At 34.2% G+C, this 20,144-nt stretch overlaps 1 protein-coding gene across 6 annotated transcripts in view; it reads right to left on the reverse strand.

Moving 5' to 3' along the window:
- FUT8 (fucosyltransferase 8) overlaps positions 1-20,144 on the reverse strand; it is an 83,839-nt gene that overhangs the window by 40,998 nt on the left and 22,697 nt on the right. For 2 of the 6 annotated variants that reach the window (XM_015630022.3, XM_015630021.2), the window contains exons 3-6: positions 14,044-14,175; positions 12,293-12,709; positions 3,875-3,990; positions 3,566-3,734 (exon numbers count right to left, since the gene is read on the reverse strand). In XM_015630022.3, the coding sequence (XP_015485508.1) occupies positions 3,566-3,734; positions 3,875-3,990; positions 12,293-12,495 (488 nt within the window). In that variant the 5' untranslated portion in view covers positions 12,496-12,709; positions 14,044-14,175. Of the gene's footprint in view, positions 1-3,565; positions 3,735-3,874; positions 3,991-4,092; positions 4,232-12,292; positions 12,710-14,043; positions 14,176-20,144 lie in introns of those variants that run through there. The other 4 variants (XM_033514978.1, XM_015630024.2, XM_015630025.2 and 1 more) reach the window with 3 other exon arrangements.

Consider the following 20,144-nt stretch of genomic DNA (forward strand, 5'->3'; position numbering starts at 1 on the left):
TTTGAGTGCGACAGATCACGGTGATAGCTTATTAATACAGATTTAGGAGAGACACAAATACCAAAGACCAGGGTCATGCTGCATGAGCAGAGAGTTAAAAGTGTAGGGAGTGGTGACCCATGAGCCCAAGATAGCTCAGTGCAGACAAAGGATGAGCCTGCACAGGGTTATTAGAGGCTACTGCAGGTGGTAAAATGGCAGGAAACTTCACACAGCAGCACTGCAGATATTTACTACGTCAAACTTGGTCTTTCACTGGGTTACTAACCAACAATATCAACTTGTTGCTGTTGCTTCAGATCATAAAATAAATCTTGGAGCTGCACATAAAAGCATTTTGCTCCTGGAAAGCAGAATGGAGGAAAAAATCTGGCCATGTTTCATCTGTATTTGATTGCCAAAATAAAGAGGGATGGGTGAGGATTTTTAACAATCGGGCTAGACATTTATTCCAGTTGTATGAAAACATACTTTAAACCTCCTAAAAATTTTATATTAACAAATAAAAACTCAAACAAAAATATGTAATTCAAAGGAAATCATGTGAAAATTTGTCTGAACGCTATGCATCAAATGTTGGCCAGTTACCACAAAATCCCTGATGACAGTTACTCCCCAGGAGAAGGGATGAAACTAACTCAGTAACAGCCACCTTGCAAACAACTTTTGTCAACACAGGAAACAACCATGACAACTAGAGGATTAAGTTGCTCTTTTTTAATAACTCAATATCAAATAGTCTTTCCAATGTTTAGACAAATTTACTCTCAACAGCCCTCTTCCCTATAGCAACTACAAGAATACAATTATGTCATTCTCAAGGAAACTCTTACGATGGGCAATCGTGTTTCTCAAACAGAATCAGTACTGCAATATTTAACAAAACCATATGCAAGGCCAGCACTCTCCTAGAGAAAATCCACACAGCTCCTAGGACATAGCCAACAGTGATTAAGGCATCCAACAAGGAGCACTATCATGTACGAAGAGAACAATTTGCTTAACATCACCAAGATTAACAAAGAACTCTAATACTACTTGTCCAGAGCTACAGAAACTGAAGTTTATCATCTCTGAGAAAGCAAGTCTTAATCCATGACACAGCAGGCTTTCCTCACAAACAAAACAAAATAAGTATTAGCCTCCTTCCTTACATAGCTCTCATCATTTCATACCCACCTCTTTGTTTTCTCACATAAGGACAGCATGAAAAACTCCTTTACGTACTTATAATTAACACTAATCTTTCTAATCCAAGCATTAGATTATAATACATGTTGGAATTTCTGAGATATCTTTATGTATATTTATATGTGTGTGTATATATATATATAAAGGTAATACCAGCTGCACTTGCAGTGTTCCATTTATCTAAAATATAAATTTTTAAGACAGCTCTGCACACAAGAGAGCATTTGGCAACAGGTTTAATCCCTTTTAAAAAATTCCAAAAGCGTACATGTACTTAAAAAAACCAAACAAACAGTAATAAGTAAAAAAACAAAACAAAAGCCCACACAAACAAACAAAACAAAACAATAAAAAAAAAAAACCTGTACTTCTACAGAGTGAACAAGAACATCTGATTTGCTCATTCCAAACTTATGCTATGTTCCTTTCAGAGAAGCGACCAGATGGACAGTGTGCAGGGAAGATGAGACCGCTCCTTCCCTGGGGAGCTCCTGTGCATTGTAAGGGAAAAGAACACCCCAGAGACAGCAGTGCATCACTTGCCAAAGGATGTGCACACAAAGAACTGGGAATTTTCCTGCAATTCACAAAACAAGACTGAAAGATTAAAGGGAAAGAAGGAGACAGCTTGACCTCAAAGGTGCAGGAAAAAACTTCCTCAGGACTAGAGGCAACCAAGAAGTGCATTCAAGTGCAACACAAGATAATTCTACTGCTTGAAGGCAACATAGCAAATGCACCAGGAATGCAGGCTGAATACTGTAGAAACATTTTTGTATCCATTTTTTTCTAATGCAATTCCTTTGAATTTCTATAGTGTAATCAGATTGTCTAGATTCAGTTTAATAAAAACTAGTTTATGGCTGTTTGATTTCAGCTTAAATGACTTTGGTCTTCTTTGAGGACTACACAGATATTCTTTCAGGTCTACACAGATATATTACTAAGACTAAAGAGACTTCAGATTATTCTATATTTAATAACCACCGTGACAACTGAAAGAATACTTGTACTCAAAAAAAAAATCCTCAGAGGAAAAGAAAAGAGCAGTTGTGATTGCTTGCACCATATACCAACTTCTTTCAGTACCACCGTGAGATACATCTCCCAACTTCCAGAGGTCTACAGGGCAGTTTTATAACTCAATGCGAAGGAGTTTATGCACCTTTCAAATGGGTTTCACCTCATCCTGAAGTATAGAGAGATGTGAATGTAAGGGTGTCCAGAAATGCAAAAACTTGCAAATTAAGACTTAATGAATTAATAATCATTGGTGTAGAATGGAAAGGACTGAGGAAAAGGACTCATCCTGGGAGGTGGCAACATAAAAACCTTCTGGCATCAAACACACATATTATTCAAGGTTTCACTGTGGTGACTGCCTCATCCTGGCTTTATAAACAGAGCAATAATGTGCACACAAGTGATCTTGTTACCATGACAGATGTCAGAAAGTCTGCTATTAGACTACTTGCTCCAGTCTTTAGCAGAGATAGTCTAAAAGGCACAAAAGAATCCATAATCTAAAGTTCAAGAAGCCCAGATGGAAATAACTTCTATGGAGAAGAAATATTTCTGAGAGGAGATAAATATTGAAACAAACTGTCCAGGGAAGAGGCAGCTTCTCTGTCAGTTCACTGTTCAACTGAAGATCTCAAGCCTTCTGGAAAATTCTGCTTCAGCCAAGCACTACTTTCATTTCAGTCAAATATATAAAACTGCACTTGGCAGAGAACTAATCGGATGAAATTTAATCATGTCTTTTATATAAATAATAACCCTCAATAATTGAATAGTCCCTTCTCACTTTCAACTCGATCAATCTGTGACAAAATGGATTTTGGAATTGTGGAATAATAAATTACAAAATTTAATGGACTATACTATTTTCCCATATTAATAATCAAGTTAATATTGTCTTTATGTTTTAAATAGCGTTTTCATTATTTCTAAGGAATTGAAAATTCTTATGATTTTTTCCCTTTACTATATTATTATTTTCAAAGGCTCTTGCCTTATTACCTTATTCCATGTTCACACATGGAAATCACAGGTTTTTTCAGGGCATTGATTTAAGGTAGTATATTTAGTTAATTCAACTATTTTTGTACAACTGTTTACTGATGAGTCACAAACTGTCATTACAGTTTCCTGTTGGGAACAGAGTTATGTTTAAAGACAGATGTCAATGATTTTTTAACAGTTCCTGGATTTATTTTTTTCAGCATGAACAAAACTCATACAGAATATTTTAATATAATACAAAAGGTACTCCCTACAATAAGGAGGCCTGATGATTGACAGCAATGAAAAATATAATTGCCACACATCTTTGAACAACAAAATGACAGTTAAATTAAAGGTCAGAACCAACCTTTCCTGATGACCCAAATCAGACAGAAATTCATCAATGCGTGTTTGCAGTTCATTTCCTTCTAGATTTTTCAACTTCTTCAGTTCACTCTGGAGGAAAAACCAAAGTTCCTTAGCCCCATTTTCAATCCTCCTTCTCAGTACTTCATGGTCTTTTCCAAGGCCTTCTACTTAAAAAAAAAATAAAAAAAGGCATAAAAGTATCAGTACGTGTAGCTCAATTACTTGTTAAGAAGCCAATACATCTGTGACATGAAATACCAAAACACAAAAACTTGATTTAGAAGTGAAATAAAACTTATCTACCAACCATCTCCGGTCCGCTTCTTATAGTTTTCTATCTGTTCTTTGGCCTTTAGAAGTTGCTCCTCTAAAGCATGTACCTTTCCTGCAGCTGGTCCCTGATCAACGGGACCATCTGGTATCCTAGGATACAGAAAATAAAGAAATTGCATTATTTATAAATATTATTATTTGATAAATTATTTGCTTTAGCAATTCAGCTCTCCTCTCATTTTTATTTCATACTGTTTTACGGATAAACTTTCATCAGATTTCCTTAAAACCAGAAGAAATTAAACGTATTTGCATGGATAAGATTTTAAAAGCACAGTTCCATAGAAGAAAAACAGTGCACAACACCACTGCAAGGTACGATTCAGCCTGATCCTAAACTGTTGTTTACAAGAATTCCACTCACCAACAAGAACAATCCAAGGCTCTGCTGGTGAAAATAGCATCTGTGGCAGTTTAATTGTTAACCTGGCTGGCACACAAAGCCATTCTGCTCTTGAACCCTGGCCATGTGTTCTTAGAGAACCAGGGCTCCAGCACTCCATCTCCAGTTAAGTCTTCCTACACATCCACACAGGATGATTTCAATGTACTGTCTGGACTGAGAACAAGATCCAACCTTCTTAAATGTACCACTATCATGATTTTTTATGAAAACTCTAGTTTTCTAAACTGTAGATCACCTAAAAAATCAGCAGCAATTCTAACATCCATCTATTAAATTTCTGGTATGTGAGCACAGGAGAAGTATGGAAATACATATCTGAAATCTGTGAGCTGTTTCATAGTTGAGATTGTTCATCATCTCAACTTGAATCCACATATTAATGAAACAAAATTATTAAAGTTTAAAAATTAGATTCTAAGTTCTTTTTGTCTTACAAATTTAATGCAGGGAAAATAAAAACCATTTTCACTTCAAGAGAAATTGGTTAAAAATCATTCCCCATTTTATAAGCTTTTGTAAGAGCTGACCCTAGAAAGAAAAAGAACAAGCAGAGCTGCAATGAGAAGCCATTAGAACTGCAAAGAATACAGAATTTTTGCAGAACATGAAGATGATTCTTCCTTCATAAAGGAATATGAGCACAAAAAGAACAGATATTCTCTCCACACAAACACACAGAGCTTCACAGCACTGTACACAAGAAGTGTCCTTGACAGACAAAAGATGCCTCCAGCAGGGAGAAAACAGCGGTTTGAGGGAGCACCTTCCCTGAAAAAAAGAAATGACAGCATTCTAAATATCCTACTGAGATGTTATTAACTTTAATGTCTCTCAGGTCTGGACAACTAAATTCCAATAAAATTTCAGGAACTGATAAAAAGTTCATTTTTCCTGGAATAGCTGAAGAGAACAAATACCTTATGTGAGTAACAGAAAGGTGCATCACATGAAGAATAGTATTTAAGCACCTTTTTTTCAAAAGGGGGTAGGAGAGCTGGAAGAAGAAGCAACTACATAGCCTGACAGAGATTTAGTAAAAAATTCTGCAGTCTTAAAGCTTCCTATTGAAAGCTATCCTATATCCCTATCCTACTAGGGATAATCAAATTACTGAAAAAAATATTTGTGTTCTAAAACTACTATTGTAAACAGAAAGAAATTACCATTAACTGCTCGTACATCTGCTTTTTCATGCACTGAGGGAACAAGTATGTCAGAACTGTGTAAAATATCCGAATCTTAAACATGTGCACTCCCTAAATATGCTCTGTTTCAACAATCCATTTGTAAATTTGTATCTACAACAAATGTACTGCATTATATCCTACTGAGATACAGCACTGTATTGCCATGTCCAGGCCAATACAAACAGTCCTTTAAAAAGTATATTGAAAGACAATTACGTTCTTACAGTAATTTAAAACCACCAGATGGAAATGTGTTTGTGATCGGCCAACTTGGTACCACAATTTGAGTTGTGAAGGAAAAACTAACCACAAAATTACCAGAAAAAAATGAAACAGTTTATTTTGTACAAGTTACATACCCTAAAGGTAGAATCTGTGAAGAACAATAGGGTGAAAGGGTAGAAAATCATTACCATAAGAAGTCTTGAGACAGTGCACACATCCTCTTAGCATAAGGAAAGTCTGTAAAGTAGCAATTAGAGACTCCTACAGAAAGATGGTTGTGGATGATATTAAAGAAGCACAGTAATGTTGATCATTTGATACAATTAGATCTTAAAAAGAAAAGTACCATTTTGCCATTTAAGATTCATCTTCCTTTGGCACACTGCAATAAAAAAATTTATTATACTTAGACTGTTAGATAAAAGAGCTGGGATGGGGGGATATTCTCTAAGCTAGTTTCTTGGCCTTCCAAAAATCACATTTTCTCAGGATGAAACTAAGATAGCTTGTTCTTTTTTCAGTTGTGTCTCTACACCTGTTCCCTCATCAGAATTGGAATTTCTGTCTTCCTCACTTTCATCCCACCTCAAAATTAAGGAAAATATTTTTCTCTGCAACCAGCACAGCTTGGCTGTTACTACCCTCTACTAGTACTTCAACTGAGCTGGAGATATGACAACATCTGAGGGAAAAGTGTTTGACTTAAAATCCTTGTCTAGTCTCATGGCATCCTGTATGTAGGTAACTTCTAGTGCAGAATATCCTAGTAATTATGCATACGTATGAATAAGAATCTCTATTGAAAAACAGGAATTCTTACCAAAAAAAAAAATTTTACCAAAGTCTTGACACCTATTTTACTTCTTAAAATACAAGAAGTGAGTTTAAAGTAAGTTCATCTAAACTAAGATGATTCTAAGCAGTAGAAAAAACAGTAAGCATCTAGTACAGAGTATCTTTCACTTATTACTATGATAAAACTGTAAATTAAGTTATGAACACAAAATAAACACCATTATAATCCACTTAAATGGTCAGTCAAGCTAATAAACCAAGTAGTGGGTTTATTTCAATTCTCAATAGTTACGAGGTGTGATGTTTGCATGCTGCTTCCTACCATCTGACAGCAAATATAAATTATCTTTTCCATAATCAACTCATCAAATAAAGATACTACTGTATAATTTTAAGCATCAAAAAGATTATGTTGTAGGGATAATCTTCTTTGTCCCTTGTTAGTAATCTAGATTTAAAAAAATAATTCTGTGTACATAATCCATATCGTTGAAGCCACTTTCTCATCACCTTCAGGTGACAGAGGGGCAATGACAAAGCAGTGATCTCTAGTCTGGACCTCTGAAGGCAAAAAGAACCCCTTAAAATTAATCACAGTGACATTCAATTTAGCTAGAAGAACTGCCATACTGTGTAAAATAATTGTAAAAATAGTTTTTTAAACCCCATAAATTATAAAAACTATTCTAACCTTTTCCTATTTCCAAGATATCTAAAAGGTTACACTAATTTATCAGCAAAAGGAAAAATGTAAGATTTCACAAGTTCACACTCAAGTACTTTCTCATTCTTCCATTTATATCCAGGTTCTTTGTATGGAGCTAGAAGGTTTATAACTAACTAAAGCCACATCACAATTGCCTTTTCTTCTTTCATTTTTTCCTCTTCCCCAAGAAGAAAATCATGTTCAATTATTAATGAACACTAGCACACACAAACAAAAAGAACACAGGCTGTCACTTCATCCTTCTTAGATAAAACCTCCTCAGTAAATAAAAATGAAAGAAAAGAGTCAATGTTATCTGCAAATAAAGAGCAAGCATCCCGTATCAATTTAGATCAGCACGATCAATTTAGATCAGCACGGCCCTGATCAGCACTGATTTATATCCACTGTACATCTTCCTTCCCTTAACTCAAAATTGCACAGAGAACAGTAAAAAGAGCAGAGGTGCCCACCATTTAGTTCAATTATCTTCATTCTTCCAACATTAGCCTGTGCAATACCCTCAGCTTCAAACCTGAGATATTTTAAATAAATGTAGTAGAAAAGTCTACTTTAGTATTTAAATTTTTATCAACCCTAAGCTATACTTCAATCCAAGCCCCTTTAATGCTTTCTACAGGTTTAATAGACAAAAAAAACTTTCCAGAGTAATTGATAGAAGTACTTTAATAGAGTTGTTTATGATTAATTGATCTTGAGTTTGGATTCTCCACCAGCCTCAGCACCAGCAACATTAAAGCAACTTTAGTACTTTTTCAAAATTAAAATCTGATCTCTTCTTTCTGAAGCTACACTCAGAACTATAAGAATAATGTGCAGAGATAATGGTGTTTGGTTTTATGTGCTTGATGACATTTTGCCCTTTTCCACCTCTGCTCTGCTTTATAAAACACGCTCCTAATTCAGAGTAAGAAACAGGTTATCATACTTATTAAAAGAATTGCAGGTTCCACAAAATGCAATATTTAAAAGACTCTAGGAAGCAAATATAGTCCAAATGTGATGTATTCATAACATGAACACAGTGTGAATCCATTTAACAAGATTCTCTATTTCCCTGAGGAGAACTCAGAAATTACTGGTTCCTAAACTGCCAGGTTTATCTTCCATCAAAATACCCTAAAATATAAAGAATTGACTACCACCCAGCAATACACAAAGAAGTACATGAATACTATGGAGCATTCATGTATTGCAAAAATAAAGCAAGCTGAGGACAAGGATGAAGGCACAGCTGAAGGAACAGCTTCGTAGTTTCCATCCAAGAAAATGGGACATTACAAAAGTTGTAATTTTCAACTCTCTTATTCCTAAAAGCCTTCTATCATCTAAACACAACAGGGATAGTGTTTAGCAGTCATATCACAATCCTAGTGGTAAGTTAAACTTTTAGGTAAAACTACTGCTTTTAGGAAACAACGCTATACAATACTTTGATTTGATTATTACCTCCTCTCAAGTTTCCTTTAAGTAACTACAAAAATTATAGTAAAGATTTCTAGTTTTGCCATCACACCTACTACATCTGTAATAAATGTCCTTGAAAGGGCTCTTCTAGGTCTACTGGATATAGAATAGTTAAACAACAACCTATAAAAAACTCAGATTTATTACTATTTTGCACTAATGAAATCAAGAAAATCAACCCAGATCTGCTCACACAATATTGTTTATAATCACATACATACTGTGGTAACACTCCAAACTCACTATACTAAAATATTCATGCACATAATTTCTAAAACTCAGGAAATACAAAACACCTTTAATTCCATTTATCTTCTGCATCATTAATATACATCTGTGCCTCTTTCTAACCCACAAGGAAGGTTTTTACAAAGCATCATATTGGCAAAAGAAAAACTATGGTAACTCCTCACCAAAGGCCTTTTAAATACACCATAAAAACTATGTAGTATGTGGTACCTGATGTAATTTCAAGTAATCAGAAGTGCACCACAAAAGTGTACTCTGCTCCCAAAGGAATATTTTTATTTCAGGCCATTTTCAAAAAGATGTGACTGTTCCAACTTGTACTCTTGCAAAGGTATATCTTAGAAAATAGAAAAAAAATACGCTCACCAAAAATCCTTGCAAAAATATGAACTACTCTTAACCAATATGCATAATAAATTAAAAATTTATATTTTAAAAATCATAAATTCTTAAGGACATATTTTTTAAAATCAAGCATTCAAATACAAATGGTTGCAGTGGGTGGGAAATAAAACAGAATAACCCAAACAAGTACCTATCCTTGCCCTTAAAACCCTAATTCTACCCCTTGTACATCTTGTGTGAAATGAAGCAAGCAGGAGAAAATTACAAAATCAGATGTTCTTTAAGAATCACAGAGCAAAAAAGGGTTAAGCAAAATTTTATAAAGCCTTTTCACAGATATGATCTTTGTCAAGTTTTGAATGGTTGGTTTTGTATGCACGTAAGGTATGTTTCACAAGGGAACTTTTTGGTTTCCTTCTTTGTTGTTGTCTTTGGGGATGAGGAGCTGCTACATGAATTGGCAGCAAAAGAGGAATCAAATCTCAGAGTGGAAAGATCACTTATTTTCATTGTATGTTGGCATTCATATAGAGATGGATGGAAACAAGCACAGTCCAGCTCCTCTTCTCAACCATCCCCAAAGACAGACACTTTTATCAGGTGATAAGGCAGTCAGAGGAGTCACAGGAACCCATTATAATGGGAAAGCCCAAGCAATGGAAATGCCCTGAAATGCATTTTACCATTTTAACTGACAATTAAAGACGAAATACCAATTTTCTCTAACTTCAAAATGGAAATTAAAAAACTTACATTTTTATTAAACTACTAATTCTTGTAACCATACCTGCCTTTTGCCCCTTCCTGCCTGCCATAACTAGTCATTAGTAATATCACAACTATTCATTATGAATTTTCTAACATTCACAAAACTTCTTTGCTCACTGAAGTAAATTCTGTTAACTTGGAGCTTTTTACCATGCAGAAGTTTTATCTAATAGTGCCAAAATACTTTAACTAGTAGAGTTACTAGATGTTTGTTCATTGCTCCAATTTTACAGGTAGGCACTCTCATTTTGTATAAACTCCTCCACAAGTAACTTTAAGGTCTTATTTGAAATATTCCTAATTTTTTTTTTAGGCATTACCTTAGCCCTGTTGCACACCATAATATATTCTATGTTTTAACCACAAAACATATACTATTTCATTCTCTAGATATAAATTCTTAGTGGGAAAGGGCAGCAAAACCAAGTTTTTACCTCATGCCCTTTATGAGCTGTACTGATGTAGAGAGTGTTGTCTTACCCAGTCAGATTTAACTGCCACTATCAGAGTTCTCAGTACAAAACAAAAAATTTTAGCAATTAAATCACATTCAAATAATTGTTCCAGTCTTTCTGTCTTTGATCAGTAAAGCCTAAAATAAATTATATCTTTACTTTAAGATATAAACTGGAGCAAAAGTAATCTTTTCGCTCTAATGGGATTTCTGAAGTTAAGAGTTCTTCTGTTTCCATAACGTATGCTCACAGCAGCAGCGATCTCTTCCAGGACACAGATACTCAATCCATGGGCTGCTGGTTAATGTCTCATTTTAAACAGACACACTGCTACAAAACTATAAATGGGACAGTTTTAAAGCCAGCAGCTATTTTCAACACAGCTTTATTTTATCTGGCAAACAAAGAAATGAGATACTGAAATCCTGTACCACATTATGATTCAATACTTTAATAACACAGGTTGACCAGGATACTTCTAAATACTATTTGTGACATTTCTATGTAAACAGTACCATGGATTTGGCATAGTAAAAATAATGAAAAGGCCCTATATTTCATGCATCATTTCCCTCAAAGTCCAGTATTTCACCAATCTCAGATTACTTCCACAAAAAACTATACCTGATGATCTTCCAGTCTTCAAGCTGGCTCACTCCTGGAAAGAACTGATTACTGAACCTGGACATGTGTGGCTGTTCAACTGGTATTTAAAGTCATTTGGGCTTTCTCATGCTAAAATTTCAGATTCTCCTGTGGTTATGATATACAAACACTCCGAGGAAAGGTCTCAGAAATATTGTTAAATAACATATTTACAAAAGAGCTGAACGGAGTCCAGTCAACACAGTTTTGCATCTAATTCCAGCATCCTGACACCATTAATGGAATCATAGAGAAGGAATGTTGAAATACAGTTTTTCTTTTTTTTTAATAGTAGGAAATTATCAACAGTATAAGGTATTATTTAAAAACTTGCCCATTAAAAATGTAATATTTGTCTGAATATAGATAAGGTTAGTGAAATATAGAAAGGTATTTAGAAAAATTATCACTGCCTAAAATATAGTTAGCCTCTCCTTACACTTAGCATCTCCTAGCATCTCTACTACCTCCTTCTTGATAGGCAAACAGTACCCTGCCACCAGTAAAATCATTTACTCTCTTCTAGTCACTGTGTAATTTGAATGGGTTATATTTCAGTGACTGTGTAATTGTAAAAAAAGAAATGACCCTACTGTTTTACAAGTATTTCTACGAGTTTAGCAGCAAGGCAAGGAAGAAAACTTAAGATAAAAGAATTTGTATAATGCAGCAGATCATCTTCAGCAAGTCAGCATTTATCCTCAACAAGCTGTACAAATGTTTACAGCAATTTTAAAACGAGCTCTTCCAATTACTGCATGCAGAAGTATAAAGAACTAGATGTTCTAATTTGTATGAATGTCATAATAACTGCACTTGTTTGAAGTTGGCATTGAGAGGTGAACCACCTACAGAACTCTGTTATTGTGAAGTAACACTTCCACACCATTAAATGACTCCTAAGTAATGATTACATCAGACCAGAGCTAAATGCACATTATTGATTTAAAAGTTTTGCAATATATTTTCAGCTATTTACACCACAGATTGAAACACTTATATACACTTTTAAATGAGAAATATAATTTTGCAAAAACTCCCACAAAGAGCCCTTACAATTTAAATTCTGATATTTCATATTTCAAACATTTTCTGAACAGTTTTAATTACTTTGAGATCCTACCTGAGAGATTCTGCCATGCGCCTTAAGTCCTCATTCTGCTGCTTTAACCGTTCAAGTTTAGCAAGGATCTTGGATAATTCCCGACTGGAGTGATCTGGGTGCTCGCTGTCTCGTACCAGGTGCCCGCCAATATAAAAGAGTAAAGTTCCCCAAGCAAAGAGGATGAGCATAATCCAACGCCAGGAACCAGTCCATGGCCGCATTTTCAGAAGTTCAATTCACTCCAGAGCTGCTTCCACTCACAAAATAGCAAACATTTTCTTAGCTTGTACAAAGGTGGGCAACTCCAGTTCCTCTGCTTCAACACATCGTACCAGGGAAAAGTTCTTTTCAGTGTTTGTCTTACTGCAACTCCTTAAATAAGATTCTTATAAGGCTGTACATACAAAGAATATTGCATCATTCTTCATTTATATTCTGTTGGAAAAATAAAAATAAATCTGAAATTATAATTCTGATATGCAAAAATATAGTGGACTGCTATTGAGCTAAATGCATTGTCATTAGCATTAAAGAATGACAATAGTCAATGTTACCACTTTCTGTCACAGAGACAAAGAAAAAAGCTTTTAACTTTCCACAGAACATTATGCTGAATTCACAAATGAATTACAAAGAATATGCAATTAATCTTGGCTTTGAAATGGCCAGAGGAAATGCTGCTTTTTATAAGAGAAATATTTACCATTTCATGACATTAAAATAGTTTAAAATAGTTTAAAAGTCACTCTGTGATAAACTTGACATTTTCCTTTACTATCAACAAATAACTTTTATTTAATTATAAATCTTTTATTAACTTTCTTCTCCATTTTTATCATGACTGCCACTCTAATAAATGAGTTATAGCCATTTTAACATTTAGTCTATTCTGCAATTTGCAAGTATTTAAAAATCAGGCATGACTTTAGAAACACTTCTCTGCTGTTTGAAAACTATCAAACCTATTTTGACAGGTTATTATTAAAACTAATTAAAAAAAAAAAAGCAGAAAATGCTCCAAGGGTAATAATACCTTCTCTCACAAATAAAACCACCATGTCATTTTAAAAAAAGCAAAATCATCTCAGCTCATATTCTACTTGGCAAAATATCATTTGATTAGGGAAAAATTTCCTCATCTATCTAGATCAAATTTTAACTGACAGCACATCCAGAGTCTTCTTTAAGTGCTTCTCCCCTCTCTTCCTCTTTCTCAGCAATGTAACATTTCTACCTTTTTTAAAGGGCACATATATGCCATTCTGACTCAATTTTCAAAGTAACCCATTTTCTGAATTCTCAAATGTCTAAATCCACTGTATTTCCTCTGAGATACCATCCATATCTACCTTCCCTCAAATTATTCTTTTCTTTTTGATCCTTCTTTCACCCTAACTTCTTTTTAATTTTATTTAGTTAATTTATTCTGTTCCAGCTAATTTAAAGTCTAGAGCAAAATCTTCCCAAATTGCAGTAACTTCCAAACTCGCCCAGTTATGGAAATGTGCCTGGAGCATACACTTCCAGATACAATAACTCTAACCTTGAAAATGCTTAGTGTTTTCAACAGCACTCAAAATGCTGAAAAATTTCTCTAGTTACCTTGAGAAGAGGGGTAGTTTGTATGTTTAAAAGAGGCAAAAAAAAAAAAAAAATCCACTTATGACTAGTATGATGGGACACATTTGTTTATAGAGTACTTTGCATGGAAAATATTAACTTCATTTTCCAATCTGTTCTTCATAAAACATGAGCTTAAGCAGACTCACAAATCATGTATCTTCTTTATCAGAGGTGACGTTGGTCTGTCTCAAACACCAGTGTTAGTAGATCAGACAATCAATAATCCACAAAATTGATATAACAAGTCATCAGGAACAGACTGTATTCTTCCAACAGTTCTAAAGAAGTTAAGGAATGCAATAGTTTAATTATCAACAGATAATTAATTATTAATTTAATTATGCAACCTCTTAGTTATAACAACTTTGTAGCAAAGCAATGGAAAATTTAAAAAGTAAACTGAATTATTTCTAAGGGTGACAGCAGGGAACCCTGCAATTACAGGCCAGGAAAAAAATATATTCGTGTCAGCCAAACTGGCAGAAATAATAAGATGAAATAAATCTGCAGACATAAGGATGAAAGTAATCAAAGTAAAATTGTACTAACATTACTTTTAGAAAGACAAATTGTGCCACATAAATTTATAAAAGTTCTTTTGAAGATGTAAAACAAACAACACGTAGGTAGGACAGAACCAGTCCTAATTGTTGCATAATTGATTTAGTCAATGTGGATTTTCAAATGCTATTCAACAAGGTCCCCAAAATGTTCCAAAAAACCTAAGCTGGATGGAAGAAGAAAGATCATCATGTGAGTCCCCACCCCATTAGAAGATAAAAAATGTACAGTAAGACCAGAGAATCACTTTAAGTGCAAAGAGTGAGCAAGAACCTCTCTGTACCCATGCAGCCTTCATACAGCTTGACATATTCATAAGGGTTTGGAAAACAAGATGAAACAGAAGGTGAAAAATCTGATAGCAATGAACTGGAGGTCATCAAGATGTTTAATGAGGGAAAAAATCAGTTCTGCAGTGTGTAGAGATGATGTTTGAGGCCCATTAGGAATGGGCTTTAGCTGGGATTGGTAATTCTATAAAATGTCAGTTCAACATTGGGCTAAACGCAACAAAGTTCTCACAGGTTTTAGATTTCTAAATTCTATCAATTTTTAATTCTAAACTTTCAGATTTCTATCAATTTCTATCAATCTCTGAAGATGTCATTATTCTTTTCATAAGTTAGGTCACAGTAGAGTTATATATAAAATACAGATGCCAAACTAGCTGAACAAATAGGAGGAACATTCTGAAAAAAACATTTAAAAGCCTGTATCTCAAATGTGGCGTGTCTAATTATACATAAGTTCCAACAACACTTAACTATCAACTTCGTACTGTCATGTGGCTTTCACATTAATTGTTTTATTTCACACTGTTCTGGGAATGCAAAATGCCAATGTATTTGACATTTTGTCAAGGTATTTGACATTCCAGGGATGAGACATCCAGCATCCCTTGCTGCTCCATCCCTGGAAGAGTTTGAAGCCAGGCTGGATGGGACTTTGAGCCACCTGATCGAGTGAGTGGCATCCCTGCTCATGGCACAGAATTTGGAACTAGATGATCTTGAAGGTTCCTTCCAACCAAACCATTCTATCATTCTGTGATTCATTATTTCAAAGTTCACACAAGATCTTTAGATAAATCAAATTAAAGGAAAAATTATCACATTTTTAAAATTGTTCGACTTTTATGGCTTGTCTCAGGTTTCTGAAAGATCTCCACATGCAGACATATGCCACAGCTATCTGCCTGAAAGAAAGTCAAGATGTAATGTCAATATTTATACTTGTTTAACTTTCTACAGCTGTTTATGAGATTTCATATTGTAAACCAAGTTCAAGACTGAAAGTATGAGCCTTGAGTTAGAAAAAAAACCACAGCAGCAGCCCACAAATGCAGCAATTCAAACCTGTCATGGATCATGACACGGTTATTAACACCATCTGACACTGAGTACCTAAATAAAAGTCCACCTGACCTAAAAGGTGGGGCAGAGCAGTACCAATGAATATATTTTATTAAGCAGGAGAGAGAAAAATATCTTAATAGCAGTCGTTAATGCTATTATAAATTTATGTTATAATTATATAGTGAAGGTCCTTTATCTAAGAATATTACATGACTTTTATTTTACCAGAGAAAGCCATGAATTTTAATTTAGTAGTTAGTTATCTCCTGAGATTTACCATGATTTCTTGTCTTACATTTGATTAGATTTACTCATACCCTTGCATTTTCCAGGGCATAAGCACATCAAAACATAGTATATTGGCAATTAGCTAATTTTTTTCCCTTTAACTTTAGATTAGTTCTTGTTTCCTTTCCAGGGGATCCTGAGAATGGTTGACTGCATTCTTGCAATGTTACTCTCTAAAATAACTCTCTTACCTCTTTCAAAAGGCTAACCCTGGGTATATGGAGTATAAAAGAATATATTTATTCCTCTATTCTCCCCAGCAGCTCTAAAGCAATCTTTCATGCTAATTTTCTTTACAAATTTCATCACTACACACATTTAAGAGGGTTTTTCAACCTGATCCCTCAGGTAAATCATCTTCCACATATAAGAGCCCAGCTACCAGCCACAGAAATCCCAGTCACAGGTGCTAGGGATGGATGGAAAGGCAAAGCTCAGTCCAAGAAGCAGCTGACATCAGTACAGTAAATCAAAGCCAGCTTTAATGCCACAGCATCAGTGTGGTGGGACAGCAGATGCCACAGAGAAATTGATAACCTTCAGTCATTCCTGAATGTATGCTTGTAAAGACACAATTTTTAGCTGCCATGAAATAAAGCAATTTGGTATGATATTAACAATGCAAAATCTTCAATATACAAATTTAAAAGGTCTCCTTGTTCTCTAAGAGAGAAGATGAAATGGCTACAGGCATCTATAAAATTTTCTCAATATAATGAGAAATAAACAGCACATTGATGTTGATTAAAATGAATGCTTTTTGTTTTTAAGTGTAGGAGTCCTCTATCATTCCTTACAAATTGATTTGTTACTTCATCTACTAAAGACATCAAACCAATATCAGGAAAAAGTTTTGTAGAATAAGAATGAACTAACATTAAAAGCAAATGCTAAGTTGAAAGTATTATGTACAGTAAGCTATTCTTCAGGTTTAATTTAATCTTATAGGTCTATTATAAAAAGTCACTACAAAATGTGCAGCATTATCTAATGAAACAAAATAGGTCTGGTAAGCAGTGGCTACCATAAATCATTGGGAATACATAATGTTCAATGCATCAGTTGAATGAAAAATAACACTGTGAGAAAGGAACTCAAGTTAAAATTTATTTATTGTAAGTGCATAGCACAGAAAATGTGGTTAGTGTCACAAACTTATTTAGACTCCATGTAGAGGAGACAGAACATTTACCTAAAAATAAGTGTCTGCTTCAAGCCTTAATTGGGAAATCAAATTGTGCATACTACACATGTAAGCCACAGTCGATTGTAAGAATGTGAAAATGTTTTGCTGCTAAATTAACAGGAAAAATTTGGTTAAAAAACAACATTGCTTCAATGCAATGGAATGCACTGAATGACTAAGTGAAAATGACTAAATGAAACATTAAAGAAACTTGATTAAATTGATAACTAGAAAAAGAGACTGAAGCATAGTACCAATATCTTAATGAGAAATAATGTGCATCATGTCAAAGTTATTTTGCTACAGCAAAAATTAGTAATAAAAAAACCCAAACAAACCAAAAACAAACAACAACAAAAAAAATAACTCCACACCATAGTGCCTTTCTTCATCTTGCTCCCATAAAGCCTTCAAGTTATTTTAAAGCTTTAAAAGGTACTTAAGAATTAGAAAATTGAGTAGCCCAATACTATATAATTTCAAATGGAAGGTTTCTTATGACTTAAATAAGGTTCTTTTTAATGTACTATTTCAAACATACTTTCAAATAGTAAATTCAGTGATGCTGTGTGTATTTTCTCCTTGTGTATTTTTGCTTCCTACTGAATTACGGCCCCAGAATAGCATTATGATTTTTCTTGACAATGTTTAAAGTTATTTTAGATTAAATTCAAAGCAAACTAAGCAAGTCTACTTTTGGCTGAACCACCTACTGGACTAGATTCACTCAAAAAAAAGTATACTTTATGTAAGCTGAAAAGCAGAAAACAACTCATGAAGTAAAGCACACACATCACTATAGCTAACATACAAAGCACTGTATTTAAGCCATGTACATCACCTAAAATTGTACAATGTACGAAACATGAAATTCATTCCACTCTAAGAGCTATCACAGTGACTTACCACTAAATGTGAAACACTCAAAAAGCATGTTACACCCAACATACAACTTAGATTGAACTCTCACGACATTCTCAGTTTCCCTTAAAAGTAAACTTAAATTAGTATTTTTAAGATTTTGTATTTTTAAGATTACACTAACAAAAATTACCTTCTTAGGAAAGCATTCTACTCTAAGTAATGTTAGCCTGTTGTGCTCTCATAAAAATGAAAATTAAAACCAACTTTCTGATTTCAGTTCCTATTTAAGAATAATGTGATTGCACAGCCTCTGACAAAGGATTGGAGCCTACGGAAATAATCCTTTTAGGATATTAAAATAAAACTAAGGATCAAAGGACAAAAGTAACAAGTAAATCCTTCTGTAGTGTTTGATAAAAATAAGCAAACCTTACAAATATTATTCACGGTGTATGCAATGCATTCTTTATGAAGACTTACACAGTAATTCAATCAGAATTCTGCATGTAACACAAGGCAGTGCTGGTGTCTCGCATGAACCAAATACTTGTTTTTCTCTCTTGGACCTGCCTACTGTGATGTATCCCAAAACAGGATTTCTCTTTTCATGGCTGCATTGCTCTGGCAGTCAGCAATCATTTTACAAGGACGTAATACATTCAAACCTTTTTACGTCTAACTCTCTTCAAATTTATAAGCTTCTGTCTTATATACAGAAATTTCTATTTTTTCATCCTTTTAACTGTATGTTATTACACTTTATCCCATTCTACCATTCCAGTATCCCAAGTAAAAAATTCTTGTACATTTTTCAGAATCCTCCTCTATTTTGTGACCTATATTTCATTATGAGCTATTATATTTTTGTGACATTGTCACTACTGCAAAAGTCCAAGATGAGTAACACATGTAATCCACTGCAGTAATAGGATCTCTCCTCCAGACTGATACTCTTCCTAGCAGCACAAGTCTCTGTCACTTCATCCCTTCAGCTACTTCCTTTCCCAACAAATGATTCTATTTTTCACCCACAATCTCTCTCAGTCAATAGAGAACTTTCTATGTGCCAAGAAATGCTGAAAGGGATACATAGATATTATCTGACCAACTGTGTTTCACTGGGAAATTGACTGCATTGAAACAGTTAGCAAGTAAACCCAGAAAAAACAGATCAAAAAATCTTTCATAACAAACCTATATAGCATTCATCTAATTTCCCATTTTTATCTACCTCTACTTTGTTAACTGTAATTTCTTTGAAATTTGCCCCCATGCTTTGCACACTATTGTGATCAAGCCAGGACTGGTAATTATTTCTAATTCCAGCATTCATATATATCAATCCCAAGAGACCTTTTCCCATTTAGTTGCAAACATTTTAGAATCGTGACTGGAAACAATTTGGAAGTATTTCATTCATCTATAACTTTTTAATTACCTTTATTAACATACAAATTATATCTATTGTTTTCTTCAACTAGAGAACAGAAACCCATTCACAGAGCATGTATTAATGTTTGCATTCTACAAGTATCCAAATTCATTTTGTTTCCTAGTCAAGCTCACTGTTATATTTTTTCTCCCCATAAAAACTCTCCATTTTCTATTTTTTCTGGAACAAGGACATAAAATTTGTAGTATTCCATATATATACTTAATTATTGGAGAAATTTACTTCTTTTTTCTTGACTTCTATTCGCCTGTATCAGAGGCCATAAATTGACAATCATTAGACTTGCTCACTATTTATTTGTACATCCACAACTCCCTCTTTACTACTGTTTCTTTCTGTAAAAGTCTAATTTTATGTCTGCACAGATTGCTCTGAGCAATTCGATATTTTCTTCATATAGTCCCTTATAATTGTGCATGAATGAATACAATCTCTGCATCTGATACAATCTACAGATTACCTCAAATTAAACATTTGAGAAGGAAAAGATGGTACTGAGGGACATCCTTACCTGTGCAAAAGCTACAGGCCCACTCATTT

Source organism: Parus major, chromosome 5 (assembly GCF_001522545.3).
Source record: "Parus major isolate Abel chromosome 5, Parus_major1.1, whole genome shotgun sequence".
NCBI classification, from domain to species: domain Eukaryota; kingdom Metazoa; phylum Chordata; class Aves; order Passeriformes; family Paridae; genus Parus; species Parus major.